At 44.0% G+C, this 24,575-nt stretch overlaps 2 protein-coding genes across 52 annotated transcripts in view; both read right to left on the reverse strand.

The window, feature by feature from the left end:
* Positions 1-750, reverse strand: part of ttn.2 (titin, tandem duplicate 2) — a 178,736-nt gene extending 177,986 nt beyond the window's left edge. For all 50 annotated transcript variants that reach the window (XM_063213163.1, XM_063213153.1, XM_063213196.1 and 47 more), the window contains exon 1: positions 518-750. The gene's annotated coding sequence lies outside the window, so the exon portion shown is untranslated. The remainder of the gene's footprint in view (positions 1-517) is intronic.
* Positions 751-1,347: 597 nt separating this feature from the next.
* ccdc141 (coiled-coil domain containing 141) overlaps positions 1,348-24,575 on the reverse strand; it is a 46,955-nt gene continuing 23,727 nt past the window's right edge. The window contains exons 11-29 of one of the 2 annotated variants that reach the window (XM_063213244.1): positions 23,028-23,147; positions 22,497-22,688; positions 21,686-21,865; positions 20,788-20,967; positions 20,132-20,257; positions 19,550-19,753; positions 19,001-19,165; positions 17,281-17,430; positions 11,626-11,766; positions 10,747-10,944; positions 9,921-10,104; positions 9,631-9,743; positions 9,414-9,530; positions 8,770-9,303; positions 6,935-7,908; positions 6,087-6,259; positions 3,319-3,473; positions 1,988-2,105; positions 1,348-1,619 (exon numbers count right to left, since the gene is read on the reverse strand). In XM_063213244.1, the coding sequence (XP_063069314.1) occupies positions 1,495-1,619; positions 1,988-2,105; positions 3,319-3,473; positions 6,087-6,259; positions 6,935-7,908; positions 8,770-9,303; positions 9,414-9,530; positions 9,631-9,743; positions 9,921-10,104; positions 10,747-10,944; positions 11,626-11,766; positions 17,281-17,430; positions 19,001-19,165; positions 19,550-19,753; positions 20,132-20,257; positions 20,788-20,967; positions 21,686-21,865; positions 22,497-22,688; positions 23,028-23,147 (4,149 nt within the window). In that variant the 3' untranslated portion in view covers positions 1,348-1,494. Of the gene's footprint in view, positions 1,620-1,987; positions 2,106-3,318; positions 3,474-5,029; positions 6,260-6,934; positions 7,909-8,769; positions 9,304-9,413; positions 9,531-9,630; positions 9,744-9,920; positions 10,105-10,746; positions 10,945-11,625; positions 11,767-17,280; positions 17,431-19,000; positions 19,166-19,549; positions 19,754-20,131; positions 20,258-20,787; positions 20,968-21,685; positions 21,866-22,496; positions 22,689-23,027; positions 23,148-24,575 lie in introns of those variants that run through there. The other variant, XM_063213245.1, reaches the window with a different exon arrangement.

The following is a 24,575-nucleotide window of genomic DNA, read 5'->3' on the forward strand; positions in this document are numbered from 1 at the left end:
CCCAGAGAGCATCGTAACAATTAGGAGCAATTTATTGTTTAAAAGTAAAACATATTGAATACATAGGCATCCAAAGGGACCCAAGGCTAGGTTTCACAAAAGGCAGAGTCTAAAAATAATTTGTACCAAGCTTGAGTGACAGTCACCATGTGGCACATAGCTGGAGGTGCAACTGATAGCCCTACCGCTGATTCCCTTAAAAAGACATTGCGGCCCAGCTGGGACACCACTCTAATGCTATCAGGGTCTATTCTTGGCTTTTCTGAATCATTGCACCAAATAATAACCTTGAGAAAGGGGGAAAACTCCCATTAATGCAAGACAGCTGCTTAAATCTTCAATCACACACTCATTAAGTTCCCTAAGGTCATCACTCTTGTGGCTCTGTCAGTTTACTTTCGGTTAAGATGGCATGGTGATAATTAATTACTTTAATACAAAGCAATGGAAGCTGGGATCCCTTCCTCTGACAAATTGTGTATATACCATAAAGTGTTACAGAGCAAAGCTTACTTACTTGTGTCACAAGAGTGCCTAGAATTGAAGGGACGGAGCCCAAGGTATGAAATCTTCTAAAACAATCTCCTTATCCAGAAATCGATTCAGAAAATCCAATGTGAGAACGGTTGGCCTCAAAATTACCCAAAAAACAAAACTACACAGGGTCTTTGCCGTGTAGTTTTGCTTTTCCCTGCAATCCCTACACCCGAGGCAAGGCTGGGAATGCTCCAACTGCTCAGAAGTGCTAACATGGTTGTTTCACTTTATATACCCCCCAAGGCAGCCAGCATCATCTGAGCAGGGACACACCCTATTGGTCTCCCTCCCGAAATGCATCCTGGGATATAGCAGCCATTTTATGCAACTTCACACCTGTCACTCAATAACAGTAAACTTTTTAATGAAAGTGGGTACAGTTCTTGGGTGGATAATGTAGGTTCCTCTCAGAAAGTTATTTGGGAAAGTTAGACATTATGATGTGACATCTTTCAGACACTCATTGTACTGATTCATCTACAGAGCTACATACCATTTGTGTCTTAAAGAACAAATGGAATGCTTGTGCTTGTCACTCCAATTTGGGGTCTACCCACCATGAGGAGCAGTCTTCTTTCATTCATTTTACCATACAAGAGTCAATGTAGTCAACCATGGCCTACTTTGCATCATTAACAAGAAGAAGCACACATTGTAAAGTACAGTATGCAGTGCTAAACTTAGCCTACATTATAAACGTATTATAGAACATATGTCACAAAAAGTCACAAAAAGCAAGAAATCGTGGTCACTAGTTACATTTAGGTCTTCAGTTGATATTTAATTTAAAAAAAAAGAAATCCAGTCAAGAACTCTTAATCAACAGCACAAACACTCAAATGCTGACAAAAAAGACTACTGCATATTCAGAAGAGCACAGTGTTCAACCATATGACTGGCCATATAAGAGTGGCAGCAATTTGTATATGGTTAAATACACTTGTGTCTTGTTACTCCTTACTCCTGTTCTTCGCACTCTAAAGCGTGTCCTTTGTCTTCTTCACTCATAGTTTGGTTGCTGTTTGAAACTGTAACTTCATCTTGGTCTTGGGCAGCTGACTGTGTCGTCCCTTCACCACAATCTGCAACGTAAACAAAAGTTGCTTGGGTGTCTCAGACTGAGATTATCATTAGCTCAGCATGTGTTCGGCATCATAGATGTCAAAAGTAAAAGTAAAAGTGAATAAAATTAACACAGTTTCCTTCCAATATTGGAAACTTATCTGAGGAACTAGTACACCTGTTTACTTGTCTTACGATCAGCTGACTGCTGTTTTTCAACAACAACACAGTCTACCTACCTCATTAGGTACAATGGGGTAAGAGGTGTAACAGCTATGTAATATCATGACATGTGCTAGTGTTGCACTTACACCGTGAATTCACTTTTACATTTACTTCTACTTTTGACACCTCTGTCCAGAATACAGTATCATATAGTATACTTTACCTCTGACTACCACCACTGCAGAACAGCAGTCTTCTCCCAGGTCACTTTTCAACACACAGACGTATTCACCAGAGTCAGAACACACAACACCCCTTTTCAGCAGGACATGGGTCTCAGTCTAAACATGAAACAAAATCAACATTTGTTTTTACACAAAGTATTGTACTCATAGCAAGATTGCAGTCCGTTTGTCAATTTAGCTGGTAACCACAAACTTTACTTTAATCCTTTTTGTCTCTCTTCTTGTCATGCCATGTGATTTGGTAGGTGTTATAGACACACACTTATACACACTCACACACATGATTATTACAGATTAGAGCGGGCCCAAGATTTTTGTTTTTAAAGGATAATAACGCTTGACTTGATAACAGGGCTTTTGTTCAGCAGCCACTGTGGCTGGTGGTTTTTCTGAGTCACTAGCCATTCCGTTTTTCATCTAGTCACAGTGTTTGTTTGTTTTGTTTTTTTGTTGTTAGAAAAAGTATGAAGTGCTAAAGCAATATCTTTTCTTGACCTTTAATAGAATAAATTGCTTCACAACTACTGTGATATGTCATACCAAAGAATAAGTCACCTGTCAAAGTGGCAAGTGAGACTGATATTGTTACCAGCCACAGCCAAGTTTTACCAGCATTCGGCTGGTTGGCAGGTGCCATTTTGAAGCCCTGAATGACTAGAAAAACCCATGATTGAAAATAAATTGGAATGAAAATGGCTATCAATTAATGCCTTAGTGAGGCATAGCAGTAGAGGGAGTCAAGTCATTTTATTTTGGTCCCACATTTAAACACAAAAAAGGTGACCACAAAGTGCTTCACAGACACAGTTAAGACTTACAAAAATAGACAAATGAAAATGGATAAAACAGTGTAACGTCAAAAGACAATCCTTTGAGCACACGAATTAATCCCAGAGTTGTATAAAGTAGAAGTAGAGGTGCTCTGACAGATGTAATTACAACACTTTATGATATGATATTACAAAGTTGAAACCATGTAATGTCATATCGCTAGTGTTGCAATGACATTTTTTGGAGTACTTCTACCTCTACTCCTACTGGCAAAGAGCAGGAACTACATATTTTGTCTACACTGAGTTTCGTCTGAAAATGGTCTTCATCACACCTCCTTTATCTTGTGACAAAGCCTTATGGTCCAAATTTGTGCCGTTTTAGAGATATTGCTATGATAAATTTGCTGGAACTACAACATCCAACCTAATACCAAGGCTTTGAAGGCCTTTTTCTCAGATTCAATGTTGGCATAGTTACTGCACTTTGCCTTTGCATGGCAGTATACAACTCTGATTAATCCTCCCAAATGTCATACCGAGCTTTCTCCATAAGCCAGAGCTTTGTTATCTTTCAGCCAGAGCACTTGAGGCACAGGTCTTCCTGAGATGGCACACTCCAGGATCAGGTCGTCTCCCACCAATAAATCCTTGTCCTCCAGTCTTGAGAGGAAGTGCGGGGTGTCTGCACTCACTGGGAATTCAAGTTTCGGGGTGATTTAAACCAGTTAATTGATTTACACCAGTTAATTGAGTTTTCCCCTCACAAACAGTCCATAAAACATTTATTCAATAACTATGTACAAGGCATGGAATTCAGCAATATGTCTTTCCCCTCCCAAAATGCACATTCAAAAATGTACAGGTGCTAGAGTACTTGTAGCAAATTAGAAGTATCCTCCACTCCCCTGAAAAAAAACATTGTGAAATGTTTCACAATACTGATGTGATGAGATTGATTTTACTGATTTTATTGATTTTATTTTTTCAAATGTTTTGTTTTCTGGCAGTGAAACGTGCAAATCACTTCTTGTGAAATACCTTTCCAAGTCGTATTAGAATTCACACAGAACCTTAACTGTGGCACAATTCTCAACACACTTCTTCAGGTGTTTTTTTTCTTTTTTTCTTTTCTAGCCAGGCCTGAGCTATCGAACATTTTTTTTTATTTTCTAGCCTGGCCTGAACTATAGAACGTTTTAAAAATGAAATAAAATAAATAATGATGGCATGTGGGATGATAGCCTGCCGGTGACTCCATCGCTGACAGGCATAGCAGGGGATATTTCACAGGAGAGACCTCTCTACAGAGGCACGCCGGTGGCGAGCACTCACTGGGTTGAAACCCGAGCAGGGCCCAGGCCCAGGTTTGTGATAACATAGCTGTAGCACTCCTGCCTTCGCTGAGTCTTTAGGTCGCATTTGCTTCCCCCTTTTCACCCCTTTCCCCCCACCCCCTCCACCCTCTCAACTGCCCTCCTTACCCAACCAGCTCCCAACCAGCCTGTTATAAGTCAGGTCCCATCAACAGTTCAGTTCAACAGACTTAGCTATTTGCGTCTGGCATGCGGAACATTGTGTGGTCTCTTGACACACGCAATGTGGATTTTCCTACATGTGAGCAGTTTGAGAAATACAAATGTACTTATGTACAAGACAGATACAGCCGATGGAAAACACTGTGGTGGTGGGGTAGTAGGGACTGCTAATGAATGGGGAAGTGGTGGTGACTAAACAGGAAGGTGATAATTAGGGCGTCTTTAAAGGTTTATTAAGGGAGTCATGCAACTTGTACAGCACGAGTGATGATGTGCAATTGACACACACAATGTGAGGATTATTTTTTAAACCATGTTTATTAATTCATTTACAGACATCAGTGAAGGACATTATAATGCATCTTACATTCATATACTATATACTTACCAGCAGCTCTTAGAGGATATAATTGAAAAGAATGTGCTAAGCGTAACATAGATATACTCTCACGCTATTCTTTTGTAGCTGAATTTGCAATTAAATAAATGAATGTAATCTTGAACTTAACAAAATAATAATTTAGCCAACTGCACAAAAGTATATTATCTTTTTATCAGAACATATTAAAAGTATGGTACCTGCCTGCTCACGACTAATGCATCAATTTCAGTCACATACATTGATTACTGATACACAAGTGTAATTAGTAGTTAAAGCACAAAGCAACAATTTCATTATAAGTGGGAGTGAAATTAAACCAGACAGCAGAGATGACCATTAAATAATATATTTAATATTTCAAAGTCCAGTGCTTGCACTGTAAAACTGTTTCAGTAATAATATTGACCATTTGTGTAACATTTTATTTCAAAATAGAGCTTAGAGATTTCCATTCTGATTCAGGATAGAAATGACCATAAACCATTTTAACTATCATAATTCTCAATACTAAAAACGGTTATCAAATTCCTCAGACGCCATTGAATGACGAACTATAACCTGAATACTGTGACACAATACCTTTTCCAGTGGATTTTGTCAGAAACTCCCTAAAGTACATGGTTTGATTATTTTAAATGCAAGGAAATATATGTATATCTCATAAGTTCATTTAAAGTTATTCAGAGAACAGTGCAAGACAAGACTCCCACTGAGTGAACAGGGGTGGCGTTGAGGAGAGTGTAGGAAAGGGTGGTGGGTGGTGGGGGGTGTTGAAGTGCTCCCTAGTAGAGGTTTAGGCAGAGGTGTGTGTGTGTGTGTGTGTGTGTGTGTGTGTGTGTGTGTGTGTGTGTGTGTGTGTGTGTGTGTGTGTGTGTGTGTGTGTGTGTGTGTGTGTGTGTGTGTGTGTGTGTGTGTTTGCCTGCAGGTTTGTGCTTGTGTGTGTGTGTGTGTGTGTGTGTGTGTATGTGTGTGTGTGTGTTTGCCTGCAGGTTTGTGTTTGTGTGTGTGTGTGTGTGTGTGTGTGTGTGTGTGTGTGTGTGTGTGTGTGTGTGTGTGTGTGTGTGTGTGTGTGTGTGTGTGTGTGTGTGTGTGTGTGTATGAGTGAACACGCGCGCATGTGTATGTGTAAGGTTGAGGTGTGAGGAAGTAAGGGGGGGGTGTGATTACAAGAGAGGTGTGGAAAGGGGGTGGTGTTGGGTGGTGCTGTAAGTCAAGTCATTGAAGTGAAGGATAGCTTTCTTGTGCTCCCTCCTTCTCCCTTCTCCCTTCTCCTTCTCCCTCCGTCATAACACCAGCAGATAGAGCAGCCAGAGGAGGAAGCACAGGGTGCCAAAGCAGGTGTGCCAGTCCAGCTTGAATGTATCGAGCTCGAGGCCCGAGTCTTTACCTGTCACCTGCAGCACGCCGGTGGAGGTGGCTGTGCCGAGCGAGTTGGTGGCCTCAACGACATAGAGGCCAGCGTCGCCCTCGGCGGCGGCCTTTATGAACACGGCATGTTTGCCTTCTTTTTGGGACAGTTCTACGTGCTCGTCGGCAGCGAGTTTCTGCCCATTCTTGAACCTGGAGCAAGAGAGTGAATGTTCAACGTCACACAACACCACAGCACAGCAACACAATGAAAGGGTGAAATGAAGGTTAAAAAATGCATAAAAAAACAGACACCAAAAACATAGATAGCAATGAAGGCGGATTTAGAATTCTAATAAACTACTAGTAGTACAAAAACATTGTTTTAAATTGATCAGAGTTAAAAAATCAAGTCAATGGCTGCAAAAGTCTAGTGACATCGTAAGTAAATGTTTAGTGAACACCACAAGTCACACCAAAAACACTCTTCATGGTTACATTCTTTCTTTTAATTCTAAAACATGCAGCGTGCACACTAGAGTAAAAAGCAATCAAAACTGTTTATTTTGTCTTATCCTGTGGGTGATCCTCCTGGGCATACAAAGAAATTGCTCTAGGGCTTTTGAACCTTTGGGGTTTATTCTCATCCTATTTGATCTCAATCCTGCAAAGTACCGGGTGTTCCCAAAAGGGGAAAAAACGTTAACCACTCAATATTTGAGGAAAAAAACTCAACTAGAAAGAATGCATGAACACAACTCTAAATTTCTAACTTTATTCTCTAGATTGCAGTGGAGTTGCAATGTAGCTTTTGAAAAACAAAAACAACTGTTAATCAAAAGTGCTCAAATCAATCAAGCGGGATCCAGCTTGTTGTAGGCTACCCACCATGTTAGAGTAGGCTCTGGGAATCCAGTTACTTCCACCTCCAGGGTCACTGGCGAGCCCTCCATTACCGTGGCGTTAGATATGTGCCTGGAGAAGCAGGGGCCCTGGCCCGCCAGCGCCAGGTTCCCACCTACGACCTTGCCATAGGAGGGTAGCCTGATCTCCTCACGGATGGCCGTGGGCTTGCAAATGTCTGGGTCCTGCTCTAGGGTTAATGAGGTAGGGGCAGAGGAGAAGGGGGTTGCATGCGTGTTACTGGGGGCACGAGGAGGAGGGGGAGGTGGAGGAGGAGGAGGGGCGACCCCTCGGCCGGAGGATCGGGACTCATGCAAGGACGACTCCTGCGTCTTCACACGGCTCTCATGCACTGAATGGAGGGACTGGGTCTGGTGTTGGTGGTGGTGGCGATGGGAGATGGTGCCACCATCGGCACCAGTTGGAGGGACACTGGGGTGGTGGGTCGGGGTGCCCGGTTTGCTCTTGAGAATGCTGGAGATGGTGCTGGAGACCAGGTTTGGCGTGGGCACGGTCAGGGGGCTCTGCACGAACGACGAGGACTCGGAGCGGAACTTGGTGCCCGGGCCGCCGCCGCCGCCACTGCCACCGGTGGGAGATGGGTGGCTCTCGGTCTGGCTAGTCACCCACTCCCTGTGCCAGTGGGACTGGGAGTGCTGGGAGTGGGAGTGCTGGGACTGATGGCTGTACTGGTTGACCGTGTGCAGGCTGTGGGAGCTGTAGCAATAGCCGTCCTCTAGGTCGTTCTCCGACTGGACTAGGTTGGACTCGGGTGTCTCGGACAGTGGCGGGAGGGAGATGTCGTCGGGGGAGGCGCAGTCGTACTCGTCTGAAACGACTGAGAGCGATTCCTCGGTCAAGTGGTCGTGGTGGAGGTCTGCCTCGGATGCGGCGGATGTGGCTGCGTCACTGGTCGAGTGGTGCACTGGAATCACGACGGCCGCGGGGTGACCTTCCACCTGTTCAAGGGAAAATAGATACACAAAGGTGCATGGCAACATGGCATTCTGTATCGTTACAGTTCAGATAGTCAGCTAATAGGAGTTATGTGTATGTTGTAAGTAACAGTGCAATACGGTTTTTGACAACTTATATATCATCTGCCCATAAATGCAGTATTGCCACTATTATCCAAAGAAACTTACAATTATTTGCAAGGTATTGGTTACAGTCCCCTGAGCAATGTGGGGTTAGGTGCCTTGCTCAAGGACACTTCAGCAATGGATGGAGGAGTTGGGAGAGGTAAGGGTGGGATTCGAACCTGCAATACCTGCAATACTCTCTCTACCGCCTTCCTAACTTTTAGGCCATGGTTGCCCTAGCAAATTATATCAACGGCCAAACAGGCTTGGAAAACTTTGCTATGCTTTCTCCAAATTGACACTAATTTAACTTAAAAGACATTTTAGGATTCTCATTGTGGTTTAGCAAATATTATAATAGAGGCTCGTTTTGAAAGTTCTGATCTCAGGAGTAGTCACTACTCAGGGATGGTTTCAGAAACCCTACTCATCCACTCTCTTGACCACTGATCATTTAACCTCCCACCTCCTAAAGATTCTTTAAGTATATAGAGATATGCCAATGTAATAGGTTGCTATGGGCACCTAACATAACCAGGTTCCGGTCTGCCTAAAGGGGCGTGTCATGAGCATTGAATAGAACAGTCCTTAGGTCTGCTTAGGTCTGCCTAAAGGGGGATCCCCCCTTGCGACAATAGAACCCGGAAACAATGGGCCAATGGAACCTCTCTCTCTCTACTCTCTCTGACTGTACTGTAACTTCCTCCTTCGATAGTAGCATTTGACAACAAGACAAACCTGTGCCTCAGTGTGCCCACTCTCCTGTGTAGCCTTCGGGGGGGCTGGTCCTGCCCTGTCCTTCCTGTGGAGCTGGAACTCTCTCTGGATGTCTGAGAAGCTTGGCGCTGTTGGAGCAGCACTTGGGGGTGGAGTCTCCTGGGAGTTGCTTCGTGATTGGCTGAGGATGTGGACCTTCCTGTCCCTGTCCACTGGCGAGCTGGACACGTTGAAGGTTTGCTTCTGGGTGATGGTGGAGTGATGCTCTTCTTTTCTCTCCACCATGGACCTCCCTGTGACGGTCTCCACTCGGCTGGTGGAGGAGTGCTCTTCCTGGGTGTAGGTTCTGGTCTCTGACACCCCTTTGCCTGGCACTGCTTGGGCCTGGGTTTTGTCGGGCAGGTCTTGACTCCGGCTCTTGCGAAGAGAAGACCGCTTCACCTCGACCTTCTTAACTGACGGAATCTCTTTATCTTGATCTTTATCTTTGTCCTTATCGTGTCCCGGTGTGGTGATCTCAGGCGTATGTCCCGTTTCCTTCGGTTCCGACTGTTCCTGTATAGGGCAACAGTGTTGACACCAATCAACGTACTGTATCAATGGATTTTGTTCTGAGGCAATGTGTTTAGTTTACTCTTCACAATATTCAAAACAGTTTATCTTACCACGTCAATATAGTCTTGCGGTTGTGTCTTGTTATTTTCTGCCGTTTCCTTTGGTTGTTCCACTTGAATAGGAATGTCACGCTCTATTATGTCGGGCGATTCCTTTGACGCCTGTGCCTGCAGTGTCGTGTAAACAATTTAGCACTCTAAATGACTTTGTCCCCTCGTAAACAAAAACAGCAAATTAAGAATGACAGCGCAATCTATTTATTCTGACCTCCAGTTTCGCCTCCAGGTCTATCAGCCCATTGCACAGCTCTTTTATTGACTCGACAATTTCATTGTGCTTGGAGATGGTCTTATCCACATACTTCTTTCCCTCGTCAGGTCCTGCAGTAACACATACAGTACGTAGATCAGACACGCAGACAGACACAGACAAGAGTTCCATAGTGTGATTTCCATGTTGACAAGCCCCGCACAGCTGTGTGTGACATAGTAGATACATTGGCCATACACACGTAACCTGAACTGTGCGAGTCTGTACACTAAGTCGTCACGGCTCACCGTGTAAGCGGACAGCCAGCTCTGTGATCTGGCTTATTCTCTCCTCCTGCTGAGGGATGGTGGGCCAGACGTACTTCTCAAACTGTTTGTAGAGCACGCTCACGGCCTCCTTGGTTTTGCACTGCGAGGAATACTTGCCCACCCGGATGATGGTGGCGCTCGCCTCGTCACACCAGAACTGGTACTGAAGATTGGGAAGAATAGAATTAGAGTTGTATATGGATTGTACGGTCATATGGTTATATGGTTGTTTCGAAGCAAATGTAATTCTGTGGGAGGAGATGTGTTATCCTGTGATCTGTTCTCCTCTAGCCTTTTATCAATTTAAAATGGTTTTACAGTTGGAAGAAAATTAAGCTCTTAGATCTGGTTATTACGAAAGTGCCTGGCTATTTCATTTATTGCTTCCGATTGTTAATCAAAATGATTAACATGAAAATGATTGGTGTCTAATGGTGCCAATGCTTATATTAATACACTCATGACCTATCGACTTGTCTGTTATATGAAAGTGAAATACTATCCACCGACCAAAGTGTTAGTTCAGTATATACAGTATATATATATCATATGAGTCATGAGCTCGTCCACATGTATCCTTCATGTACTGTGTAAGCTCCACCTCCTCCACAGCCTGTTGCAGCTTCAAAATTGTAAATGTTTGGTAGATATAAAATATTAACATAACATTTCCCACTCATTTACCAACATTTTTTCATGTTTAGTTCATCATTAGATAATTATTTACTATTAAGTCTTTATAATGCTTTTTATGCATCCCTTATTATAAAAGTGTTAACCCTTCATGTAATGTAATAAGCCCCACCTCCTCCACGGCCTGTTGCAGCTTGACAGTCATGTCCAGGCTCTGCTTGTACTCCTCCACCGTCCTGTCAAAGTCGCCCAGCTGTCTCTGCAGCTCATTGACGGCATCCTCCATCTCCCGTGGGCTACTGCCAATCAGGTGCTTCTCCGTGCTGCTCGACACTTTGGTGGTGAACGTCTGCATCTTCACCTTCAGCACCTACCAGTTAACAAGTTAGTAGGTTTCCAATTAAGTAGGTTTTTAGTAGGTTTGCAATTAAGTACGTAAGTTACTAACTTAATTAGCAACGATGTTACATCTTCACCTTCAGCACCTACGTACGCAAGTGGTGTATGCTATGATGATATTGTCCTGGTCCCCGTTTTCTCGAAAGCATCGTTGCTAATCAGTTAGCAACTTACTACTAGGTTTCCAATGGGATATTGCATTGCTTGCTATTAAGTAAGTTGCTAACTTAGTTAGCAATGATGTTGTCGAGAAACTCACTCCTGGATTGTAAGTCGCTTTGGATGAAAGTGTCTGCCAAATGTAATGTAATGTATGCAGTGTGCAGTGGAATGTGCAAAGGCTGTGAAGTGAAAGTTTATCATATCGTATCATGTGCAGTGCAGTGCAGTGTAGTCCAGTAGGTGTGTCATGTCCATGGCACAACTGCATGTACTGAGAGGGCAGTATATAACTTTTATAGACCAATAGCCTATGGGTATCAGGTGTCTGTCACAATCTTAAAGGCTGACATGGTCAGACATACAGAGATAGCTAGTAGGTTGAGAGAGAGAGAGAGAGAGAGAGAGAGAGAGAGAGAGAGAGAGAGAGAGAGAGAGAGAGAGAAGAAAAGTTGCAGCAACCATTAAAAAATAAAAGCAGTAAAATGTTTACCTGGAGTTTCTCGATATATATTTCAATTTGTTGTATCTGGTTTTTGACTGCCTTCATATTTCTGGATTTGTCATTCCTCTTCATGTAATTAAACTTCATGTTGTTGAACTTCTTCTTGAGATCTTTGAAAGATTCTCTCAGCTAAGGAAAAAGAAAGACAAATGTAATTAATAATTATTTTTTAATTACGCTAGATGTTCATAGATGTTGTATTAAAATCCCTTTATTACACATTAATTTCCAATGTTTTCAAAGTAAACATGGTGTGTGTGCATCTAAGATGGCTGACCAGGCCAGTTTCATGAACATGGAAACTATAGGCTAGGGGAAGGGAGAGGAGGGCAGGCAGCATCTGAGCTCTTTGGCATGAAAACAGAGCAAGGGTTGGACTTAGTCGCAGGAGATTATTTTAGCGATCTTAATGCCCCTGGCAGCGGGTGATTTATTCGGAGGGGCCATTTTCGTCCAGCCTGCCGGGCTTTTTGCCGCGGTGCGGAGTCTCCGGATGACTAGCTCATGTGTCACTCAAGGACAGCTGCAGCCTGGATCCCAGAGCCTGTTTTGGGACGGCTCATGGCTCGTAACCCGCACTTGTGGACTTCAACCAACTAACGCACACAGCAAGAGAAGGCCAGAGGCTTCTCTCTCTCTCTCTCTTTCTCTAACAGTCTTTCTATCTCTTTCTCTCTCTCTCTCTCTCTCGCTCTATCTCTATGTCTATCTCTCTCTCTCTCTCAGTCTGTCTCTATCTCAGTGTCTTTCTCTCTATGTCTATCTCCTCTCTTTCTCTCGCTCTGCCTACCTCTACTGCCTCTCTCTCTCTCTCTCTCTCTCTCTCTCTCTATATATATATATATATATACTCTGTGTGTGTGTGTGTGTGTGTGTGTGTATATATATATTTCTCTCTCTATGACTATCTCTCTCTCTCTCTCTCTCTCTCTCTCTCTCTCTCTCTCTCTCTCTCTCTCTCTCTCTCTCTCTCTATGACTATCTCTGTCCCTCTCTCCGCCCCTCTCTACTTAGTAGCCCTCAGAGAGAGGAGCAACTGCACATGGCAATGGAACTGCACATGTATGCGGGAGTGCAATGGCCCCAAAAATACAGAATGATTCTGTGTGAGTGGCTGTAGGAAAAAGAATCCCTAGGCAATCCCCCCCAAACCTCATCACCTTCCTCATGTTGTGCTGAGGGGGTCAGTTGAAGGGGCAGCTGCCGCATGCGTCTGTCCAGTGATGGGCAATTAGCTTGAGTGACGTTGGCCGGCTTTGTCAACACAGACTACAAAGTACAGACGAGCCAACCCCTGGGCTGAGGCTTTGGCAAATCCAAGATACATTGTCAAAAGTAAATCAAATACAAATACGTACAAAATCCTTTGCTATTGAAACTGTAAAATGCCCAATATGTTAAATGTCTTATATGACTATTATTGTCTGTAAAAAAATCACTGGACCACAACATTTATACATTTGTCCAATACTATTTCCGTCATATTAGTTTTCTCAAGTACCAAGACATTGGATCCATTCCTGCCAATGGAAAAAAAGTCAACCATGGTAATTGCCTCCCAGGGTAGAACATCAAAACAGGCATGTGTATATTTTGGCCTTGAAATGTTAAAAATGGTCCAAATTGTTCAGGGCCTGTGCTTCTGCACTGCAGGAGACCTCTGAGACCTGTAAGACACAAACGCTGTCACACCAGCGCACAACTAGGCCTGACGAGCAGCGCCAACTGCCCCGGCTGAAATGTCAGCCTGTTTACTCATGCATATTGATGGCAGCACCGGCCGGGGCGTTAGAGCGGAGGAGGCCCTCAGCACAGAGCGGACACGCAAGCGCATGTCTGGTCAAGTGACAGATGAGCAGTTGAGTTGTTGAGTCACATCCAACACAGACTGACCATTTACCTGGATGTGGATAGATATTACCAGGTACTGTGTACATAGAGAATCAGGGGGTCTATGTCTTAAAAAGGAAAGCCAGTAGAAAAACAACACAACTGCCTAAAGAATGCACTACCTATAGGCTACTGAAACATGGTAGAACAATAAGTTGAATAACAGTTAAAATGGGGAAAGCAATTGGTCTAAATCAAAAACTACATTATTCAGAGCACATTTTCGGATGTAAAATCAGCAAGCGCATCAAGTATCCCTGACATGACAGTCCATTAGCTTCACAGAAGCTAGTACATAGAAGTCTATGCATTCTCCCAAATTAACTCTTACGGCCTTTCCAGCAATGTCAGTGACATCATGATGCCGTGCTGAGTCCCCTCAAGACAGCTGGGAAGACCTGAAGTGTTACCTGACACCTGTGTGTTATAACTTGAACATTTACAGTCCTAAAGCATAAAAGCTTTTTGAACACTGAATTCAACACATACCACTATGTTGAATTCAGTCAGTATATTATAGTATTTGTCGGACACATTGTGTCCTGGCAGCAGAAATAGATACCATGTACAGTAGTTAAGAGAGTCAATCAATTGAAGCATTATGAGAACCCTGATTGACCTTAATACCATTCTACACCTTACCACCCTCTGGTGGTAAACTGTTTAAACATGTAACTTGGCTCCATGGACATAGGCTATTGACTGAACTGGTTCAAATGAACTGACAGTAATTTCATTAGACTAATCTTGTTTAAAAAAATAACCCGCCAAACAAATAAAAACAAGAAAACAAAACTGAGAAACATCTTTAAAACCTAGACAGGTGGTCTACTGCTATTGAACCTTAGAAAATTCTAAATGGCAGTAGAGCTTCCTTTGAGGAATGGATGGATGTCAGTTGTTGGGCAACAACATAGATTGATTATGGGATAATGTGCTAAGAAGTAGGCCTACTGGACATCACAAGCACAAAAATAGACCGCACAGCCCCACTTAATTTATTAATATCAACCGCACCGCACACAGCACAGCGGCCTGCAGATCTTCCTCAGCTTCCTTAATCAGGTTCCAGCCGTCAGCTGATTGGACAGGGGGGGTCAAGTGAACACCCGATCAAGCGAGGCACAATAAGTCATGAGGGCATGGTGCCGGCTCAAGTGATTACATGGTGGTCCCTTCACAGGCCCCCAGATCTCTCTTCTCACGTTACAACAAACCCTATTTGCCAGACGCTTACTTTACTTAGAGCCCCAGACACAAAGACATTGTGTCTGACAACTTGTCTATCTTACAAACACAACTTGTATGGAGGGGAAAAAATGAATTTCAAACTGATGTAGTCTACTGACTGACTGTACAGTTTGTGCAATTACTACTAGCAAAAAAAGGCAGAAGTATGAAAACAAATTCTACTCTGTAGCCACAAGGGGGAAGCAGAGATGTGCTACAACAAATGCACAGCAGCGGCTCTCTGCAACACTGACGGAGGTGGCCTAGCCCTGAAATAGCATTAGCTGATGCTGCCAGAGGAAGCATTGGCATAAACATCGAATTCATGGTATGATTTGGCCAGTGCATGCTCGCAAAATGAATTGGGCTGTTAAGATGTGGCAATACATATAAATGTGCTATATACATGTCTATAAAAGCAAGCACTAAAATAAAATACAATAAAATGGTAAAGCACATTTGAAGCACATGGGGTCACACTACGCACCACCCATGGGGGGACTCATAATCTCTAGGGATCTGGCTATTCTGGCCGCTAAGTGTGTGTGATAAGACAGGACAAGACACACACACACACAGAGTGCAAGAGAGAGGACCCCCACCCCATACCCCTGTCTCTGTCTCGAGTGACAGGAGACAAATGGCAGTGTCCAAGAGTGTCACTTAGGGGAGAGGCGGCGCTGGAGACAAAGATCACACTCCACAACCTAAAATTAACAAGGGCTGCCAGCCGAGCTATAAATAATGCACTGGGAAGTTTGGTGGTGGGGGAAGAGAAAGGGGGAGAGAAACACACACAATACAAAGCCAAACGTGCAGCACCATACATAAAGGGCTCTTCCAGTCCTTTAGTTAGGGTTGGGGGTTTGAGTTACCGTTGGACATCATACTGTAGTTATCAGCCAAGTAAAGAGCTAAAGGGCTGGGACTCACCTCATCAAAAGTCAAGCGTGCTGCTAGCCTACATACACATTGAACTGGTGTGTGCGTCATCGCCTTAAACACGGCCCAAGACAGTTGAAAATCCTGAAAATTGATTCTCTTTTTCAGGGGAGTTTTTGTAGAAATGAAATGTTGCAATTGGCTTGTCTAGCCAGACTTAAAGTGATACTGTCCCATTTTTGGAAATAGACTCATAGTACACCTCCCCTTGAAAACACAGGTAAAACTCAATTATTTAACTCAAGGGGAGGTGTAATATGAGCCTATTTCCAAAAATGGGACAGTATCACTTTAAGTCTCACATGGACATGCAATCGCGATAGCCATGTGGGCTACAGTTACCGTATACCAAGTCCTTTAGTCAGGTGGTGGTGGTGGGTGCAAATCAGTGAGCTGCCGGACATCATAGTTTATCACTGAAGCAAGCTAGGACTCAACATGCTGATGAATCCCCAAAGTGGTGGTGTTGGCGTTGATGTGCGCAGGGCTGGACTGGTAATCTAGCATAAAGGGCATTTTCCTAGGACCGTCTGTCTGTTGCTCTGTTGTCATTTCTGTTTTTTTGCCTTTAAAGACCAGCCTACGACTTAGATGGGGTAGCCCATTCGTCCATCCTTAATATAGGCAATAGACTGCCCCAATCATAATATTGTAGAAGACATAGGGGCTGTGTCAAGCGCTGGTCTACGCCAAAAATGCCAAGGCTGTTTTTTGGGTCCCAGTACAGGCCTGGATGTGCGTTTGTGTGCCGGCCGCAGTGAGTGGGCAGCAAGAAAGTGGGTCAGCCGCCAGCCACCATAGGAGTGTTATGTCTGTCTTTTAGTTAGGTTAGGTTCAGTTTGGTGTGTGTGTGTGTGTGTATGAGAGTATGAGACTTGTCGTGTTGATGAATCCCCTGAGTAGGAGTGCTATATCAGTCTTTTAGGTAGGTTAGGTTTAGTTTGGTGTGTGTGTGTGTGTGTGTGTGTGTGTGTGTGTGTGTGTGCCTGTGGGTGCTTGTGTGTGTGTGTGTGTGTGTGTGTGTGTGTGTGCCTGAGTGCGTGCGTGCGTGCGTGCGTGCGTGCGCCTACCATACCTCACTGATCTCCTCCTTGAAGAGGCAGTAGTGGAGGTTGCGGTGAGGCTCTCCTCTAGCCTGGTCCTGACCATCCCATAATACTACCATTTCATTTCGTATTTATGGTCTGGCATTTGTTTGCTCTGAAGCAATTGTAGGAAGCAGGAAGCTTGCATTCAGTTATGGTTTGAAATTATTGGACACCTCTCACCCAATCGCTGGCAGTTACTCAACAACAACATAGCGCAGACCAAATGGCTCTGGCGCAGATGTGTACGTCATTGTCACGAGCGTCCTCCCCCGTTCGTCCCCACGTGGGGGGCATATTCGATTATTGGCTGTTTTCTGGGGGGGGCGTTGCGATCAAAATTCTACTGCTCCAGGCACTCCACAGAGAAGCACGGCCAGACTACAGTAGTGGAGCCAATCCTTTGGCGGAAGTACGTAGGATGGGTCGCGAGGCTAGCTCTCCTCATGGTTTGTGTGTGTGTGTGTGCGTGCGTGCGTGCGTGCGCCTACCATACCTCACTGATCTCCTCCTTGAAGAGGCAGTAGTGGAGGTTGCCGGTGAGGCTCTCCTCGCACCTGTGGGCGTCGGCCATCCAGGTCACGCTGCTCTGCTCCAGGCGCTCCAGCTTCTCCTGCAGGCGCGCCACTGAGAAGCGCAAGGCATGCTGGGAAGGAGGAGGACTTGTTATATCGGCTCAGTCAATGCCTTTGGGTGTTTTTACACCTAGTCCCCTTTAAGTGAACCAAACTCAGTCTGATGTAAAGTTAGGCTCTGCTATTCTAAAATGTGTTTAGGCATTCAGCAGCTTTTTTTACAGGTGCTTTAGGCATCAATGGGTTACGCGAACTCAGACCTGTGACTCAGCATTTTCTGTGCATATGGAGATCAAAAAGAGGACTGACACACCATAAAAGTCTAATGAGACCAGAAAGAGCAGTCGGCTCTTTTTGTAATACTCTCACAATATGAAATAAAACAGAACTGAGTCCTTTTGCTGTCGGTTCACTTTTTGGTCCATTTAAAGACGACTGAGTTTCGTTCACTTAAAAGGGGACGAAGTGTGAAAATACCCTCGGACAATGAATAGAGTCATGCTCATTTAGGAGACCAGACCTGATTCCACTTTGTTACAATGGTGACACGTCCTCGTACAACTTATCTTAGTCTACCATGTTGAAAGCCCTTGGTAACAGGACAGACAAGAGCGGGGCATGCTGGGAAATAGCAGGACTCATGATCATGGCTGGATTGGCCATTAGGCATTCAGGGCATTTGCCCGGTGGACTGTTGATGATTTTGGCCTGGTCCTCCCCTCAATTTAGCGGTATCAGTCCTCATGCCACTACAACTGACCTCCGAGTCAGATTTCAATATTCATTTTGGCTGTTGTGGTCAAAATAGCTTGTAATAGATTACTAAATCTCAAAGGCTTCATTGTCTCTCTCAGTGCCTGGTGGACTGGTTGTGACTGAAAATGCCCGGCCTGCTTTTTCATCCCATTACAGCCCTGCTCATGATGCAGCCATTGATAACTGTAACCTCCATTAGGGTCACTTTGTGACATGACTGAAGCAAAGCAGTGTAAACAGAACAGTCTTGTATAGTTTTGTTACTTGAGCACTGGATTGTTTTATATGGGTGCACCATAATCGTTCTTACTTATCACGTTAAAAAGACAACATACTACATGTGAAAAGCGGTCTCTCTTTTCGCTAATTGCTTGACAATCCCTTTCCCATCTACTTTGAAAGAACATAAATCTGTTCACACTGAACTGGATTGTCTGTGGCAATTGTATGCTTTGTCATGCCACCGTCCTCATTCAAAATTCACTCTGTGCATGTACAGTACAGTATGTGCAAACCAGAGCCTAGGCATTTGTAGTTCAAACCAGGGGTGCATTTCTCGAAAGAGAAGTTGTTAGCCTGTTAGCAACTTCGGTAGTTGCCAATGGGAAAATGCATTGAAAACAACTACATGTAAGTAGCTTATGTAGTAAGTTTGGTTTCGAAAAATGCACCCCTGAGCTAAGGCATTGTTTTGGTGCACTCCCTGCCTGCTGAGTTTCTCAAAAGGGAAGTTGTTAGCCTGTTAGCAACTTCGGTAGTTGCCAATGTGAAAATGCATCGAAAGCAACAAAGTAGCTAATGTAGTAAGCAACTTTGGTTTTGAGAAACTCACCCCAGGTAAGCAAGCAACCAAGCGAGCACATCCATCTTGCACACTTATCTTACCGAGTGCTGCACCGTGGCGGTGATATCAGCCCCCAGCGAGATGGCGAGCTTGTACAAGTGCCTGACGTGGCTCTGCCTCTCCTGGTGCTGCGTCAGCTGGATCTTGGCCTGGCTCGCCTCGCTGAACGCGCTGGGAGCGGACTCCGCCAACAGTAGGCTATCCAGCTGCGAAGAGCCAATTACCGAATTAGTGTTTGATTAGCTTGGGCATAATTGAGTGCACTCCGAACAATCGGCGCATATTCTCTCTCTCTCTCTCACACACACACAAAATGTTTGGCGACAGTCGCCTTTGTGCCATCTGCTATAGTGGCAGCAACCGAACCCATGCCAGACATTTCTTCTTCTCTGGCTTTCTTGATGCACTCCCACATTTCCTTTGTTTTTTTTATTATTATTATTCCTTTTTGTTTGTTTCAATGAATAAAAGTTTCCACAATCCTCCCCTTCCTTCCACAAAACTTTTTTTGTTCCTGGCATTGATATTCATAGAAGTTAGAAAGCGTGCAGTTACTGTAGTCTAGAAGTGCAACGGAAAGCAGTTTTCACCTCCTCGTGGAGCTGATTGAACTTGACAGCCATGCTGAGGACGCTGTCATACTCCGTCATCTTGTCTTTCACTCTCTGGTGCAGCTGCAGCAGCTCGCCGACTCTTTCGCTCTTCTCCTTATCCTTCACGGGGACGCCGCCGCCGCCTTTCAGAGCCAGCAGGTCCGACGTCTTCATCAAGTATTCTACCTCCGCATTCAGTTGCTGCGCAGTATAGAGAAAGAGGTACAGTAGAGGGAGATACAGACGGGGAGAGAGAGAGAGAGAGAGAGAGAGATAGAGATGTAAGATGCAAGGTGCAGCAGAGCAAGCTAAGCAAGCACCACCACAACAAACGACTGAACAACAAAATTCATCCAGTCTTGGAGTCTCTCCGACTCCGCTAGAAGGCCAGATGGTGCCCCACTTCATCCCCCCAGTGTAAAGTACAAGGCAGGCAAAATGTTTTTTTGTCTTTTTTTGCTTAAGGAGCCATTATCACACACAATGACAGCAGAAGATAAATGAACGGAAGGAGGGATTTTTTTCCCTTTTTTTACGAAAAACACAGGCACAAGATGACTGATATAATAACTAACGCACCAGGAACTGGGGTTTCGCTGAGTTGAAGTTTTCTAGCAGCTTGGCCACGTACGCCAGATCGCTCCCCAGATCGACCTGCGAGGCGGGAGCCAGGGCCTCTTCCACGGCGCGCAGGTCGTGACCCACCTGGGAAACGGCAAGCAAGCACAGACAATTACTCAGGGCCGCTGACAGCTTTGGCTGGGCCCGACACAAAGTCTTTTGACGGGCCCCATCACCCAATACATGCAATGTAAAGAGGACCCAAATGTGGGGCCCCTCTCTCCTGGGCCCGGGACAACCGACCCTTTTTTGCGACCCCACCCCCTGTCGGCAGGTCTGCAATTACTGTGCCGTGGAGTGATGGATGGCTATTTGTCCAACATAATGTATCCACACTTCAGCAACCCAAGAACATTTTGTCCCAACAAAATAGGACAGGACACATTTTTTTGTAATGGATGGAATTAAAATAGAAAATCTCAACAATGGATCCCCCTGTGGAGAGACTCAACCACAAGAAATAAATGCTGCATTTACATATTTGTGTTAAACACACAAGGATTACTACACTAGTCCCTATTGTAGTTAATCCTGTTATGAATATCATTGATTATCATTTGGCTTCTGTCTTAATTATTTCTTTGCATTTTGTGCTGCAATCAATTTATTCGTACCTTCTTGAGCTGGTCTTTAAATTTCTTCCAGTTCTTCTTGGCCGACTTCATCTGGTTGACGTGAAGCTGCCACGAGCTCCACACCTCGGACAGGTCAGCCTTCTTCTTACTCAGGCCCTCCAGCGTCCTCTCCACCACACACACAGCAGCCTTCACATTCAGCTCCAACTTTTCACTCACCTGCCAAAAAACGCATGTGTATTTATGCAGGCACGCACCAAACACATGCACGCGCACACACACACACACACACACACACACACACACACACACACACACACACACACACACACACAAAGGTACATCACCTTTAAATGCAAACTAAGTAGTTCATCTGCCATCATCACGCTGCCTCTATATAGGCCTAGTAGGTGCTTGTATGAAAATCGTCACAATAGAAAATGTCTTTTTTTAATGTCCTCCACCTCAAGCAATCCATACAAACCTGATAATGTCCACTGAGACACATAGAGTCAGATATTCACATGGGTCATAAACCAATCCTGCTTGTTGTGACTTGCTAGACATATGTAGTTTTATGTATGTAAGTGTGCTTTTCAACCCATGTGGTTGAGAGAGTCTACATACTTCCAGACTTTACAAAGAGGCTTCAGCCATTGCCATTGTTATAGCTGCAAATTTATAACAGGGACCATGTCTTCACACATTAAGCATTGCAAAACTTGCCATGGTGATTGACTCGAAAAAGTTACTTAGAGTGCCTTTAGAACATCTAAGCGATGTCTTGTGCTTGGCTCTTGTTGGAACGATTTCCTTCAATAACCAACTTGCTTTTAAATCCAATTTATTCTGTTGTAACAATCTGCTTATTGTCAGTCAGCAAGATCTCAAACATTGCGTTAGTTGGCAGCCTTGCCAGCCAGCCGATGTCTCTCACCATGTTAGAGGAGTTGATGAAATTGTTCCCAGAGTCCTGCGTGGCAAGAAACCTCTCCAGCAGCGACTGCCATTTAGCGTCTGCCACCTCCTTCAGAGCAGTGCTGGCCTCCTCGTTCTCCTCCTCCTCCACTGGCTTGTTCTTGAACATCTCCTGCAAGTTCCTTATCTGCTCCTCAACCTTTGCCAAAAGCCAACAATGGTGTTTAGACTGTGGCAACGTTGGAGACAGACTTAAAGACAGAGCCAAAAGCGCTCAAGTTGACAGAATATTTTATCACATTGGCATCAAAGACTAGCCTGAGCGTTATAGGGTCTAAGGAAGGACTAGGAGGCCAAAATGCATTGCTATGTGTTTGTTTTCACATGGACATGGAATTGTTGGATAAAAGATGTCTGAACCAATTGCTCTGTAGCCAACTGGGAGGAATTTCAGACTGAAAAAGTATAATTTCTGGTTTATAAACCATTGAAACAAACATCGGTCTTAACTAACACAAAATACAATAATAATAATAAATAAATAAATATAGCCATTTGTTCTGGAAAAACACAGAATAGCGTTGTTGCTGTGGCAACCTCTCAGCCACTTACAATTCCAAGCAAGCATTTTTTTGTTGATTACCATCAAGCTGCCATGTTTACAACAGAAACTCTTTCCCCTGACACAGGAAGCCTCCGGCTTTCTTATTTGTAAAATTCATTGAAGACAGAGACATATGCCCAGTGCTGGCAGTGAGACAGTCTAGCCCTGTGCTGTACGGTATGTTGGCCTCCATTTGTCATTAACAGCAGACAGAGAGCTGAGTCACCTCCTGAGCAGAGAGCAGGAACCGCACGTAAGGTCGAAGGGTCTCCACATGGGCCGAGAGGTTTCTAACGACCGTCCTCAGGTCCTCCGTCAAGAGTGATGCTTTGTTCGAGAACTCCACCCCCTCACTGCACTCAAGGACTCTCAGTTCTTTGGTTAGGTCAGCAATGGACTCTGATTCACTCATAACATCCTAAGGAGACATGAATAAAAAAAAACAGGAAGGTCAACAAATTGTTAGTTTTTTTCCTCCAACTCATCTCCAGTCTCCTTTTTGTTTGACTACTTCAACATAGTGCAGCAGCAAGGTCGAATTTTTTGGGAGGACCATTTAAAGACAGCTACACACTTCCTTCCTAACTATTAAAGTTCTTAACTATCTCCATAGAGCTGGAGACTTGTTGAAAGGAGAAATGTAATTGCACAAAATTCTTCTGGGGCTTAGGATGTCGGCTCTAAAGAGTCTTTACAGACTCCAAGGCACAAAGCAGTAACAGACGAACAAAAATCAGACGGGGACAGTTATTATTACCGCTGTCTGAGAGCACAGCTCTTCGTGCTTTTGGAGAACGTCTTTGGCCTCAGAGAGCATATTCCCGGGATGTCTGTTGCTGGAGAGGATTGTGTTGGTATTCTTAATCCATGCTGAGATCTGAAGAGGAAGAAGAAGACGACGAGAGAGGCCTTTTCAGATACTCCCGAGGAGGACCGAAGTTATACAGCAAAGCAAATGAGAAATTATCATTTCCGGCACAATCATGCTTCCCTGAAGGCAACCGAACACAGCCTGTGATGCACTTCAAAAATGCCTTCTGAGACGAGCAGCTAATTTATATTCAACCACAGTCCCTCAGACTTCATTTTGTATGGCTGGGTTTTCAAAGACAACAGGGAGAGACAGCATAGCAAACCTTTCAAGGTTTGAGTTTTAGTTTCGATACGATAGAAGTTGTGAAAAATAGATAGGTACTTTGAATAATTCACTTTCTTATTTTTGTAACCATGGTCTGAGTTTCCAGAAATCTGCTTTTCGTTTTGCTATTCTACTTTTGTTTGCACTTTTTTGTCTTTGCCAAATGTCTTGGATGTGGTTTGTGGGAAATGCTGATAAAAACATACAGTATATGATGAAAACACAGCTTCTGCTTGATTAGAATCCCCCCCTTTTGCAGTTTTAGATGGTCAAAGAAGTGTGTAAGTTAAATATCAGCTTAACCTGAAATAAATTCAAAATACATTTATTATACACTTCCCTTGAAAAGTCCCTGTACACCTTGGTGTACGTAAATAAAAAAAATACATTAATACATATTTTTTCTCCTTTCATTTGAGGGCTTCGATGATTATTATTTCATACATTGTTTTCAATTCTTTGTCTGACCAGTGCCTGTAGAGAAATGTACAATAAAGTCGACTTGACTTGACTTGACTTGCTCAGTCATGATGCTTAATGACCATTGGATTTTTACATCCTGGCCTGATGCCCAGTCTGAAAATGATGTACAGCAGCATAAAAGGACCCCTGGGGACATAAAAGATATCTTGACCTTGACCGGATGCATCAGGATATGAATGACTGCAAAAGAGAGAGGTTAATTGAACTCCACCTGACCCGAAAGTTTCAAATAGGTTTTATGAGGCTGAAGCTGAGAGCACAGTGGTTCACCCCACACGTTATCGATATTAAATGTATAGGCTATGTATAATGTTAATTATATCTGACTTTTTAAATCACACTTGCGTTTTTCTTTTACTTCAGACATGTAAAAGTTTTATCTTTTACCTGACATGTTTCGACGGTATAACTGCCGTCTTTATCAGAGGGTCACTCTGTTGATGTTGTTGAACATCAGCTGATTTTAAAGCACGTCACACATCAACATCCCAATGACCCTCTGATGAAGATGGAAGTTATACCGTAAAAACATGTCTGGTATAACATTTACATGTCTGAAATAAAAGAAAAACGCAAGTGTCATATTGAATGTAAGATGAAACATGCTTCATTATCTTCTATGCTACATTATAAAATTCACTATTGCATAAGCTTTCTGACAGATATGGTGCAATAATTGCCTGG

Source organism: Engraulis encrasicolus, chromosome 13 (genome assembly GCF_034702125.1).
Source record: "Engraulis encrasicolus isolate BLACKSEA-1 chromosome 13, IST_EnEncr_1.0, whole genome shotgun sequence".
Classification (NCBI taxonomy): Eukaryota; Metazoa; Chordata; class Actinopteri; order Clupeiformes; family Engraulidae; genus Engraulis; species Engraulis encrasicolus.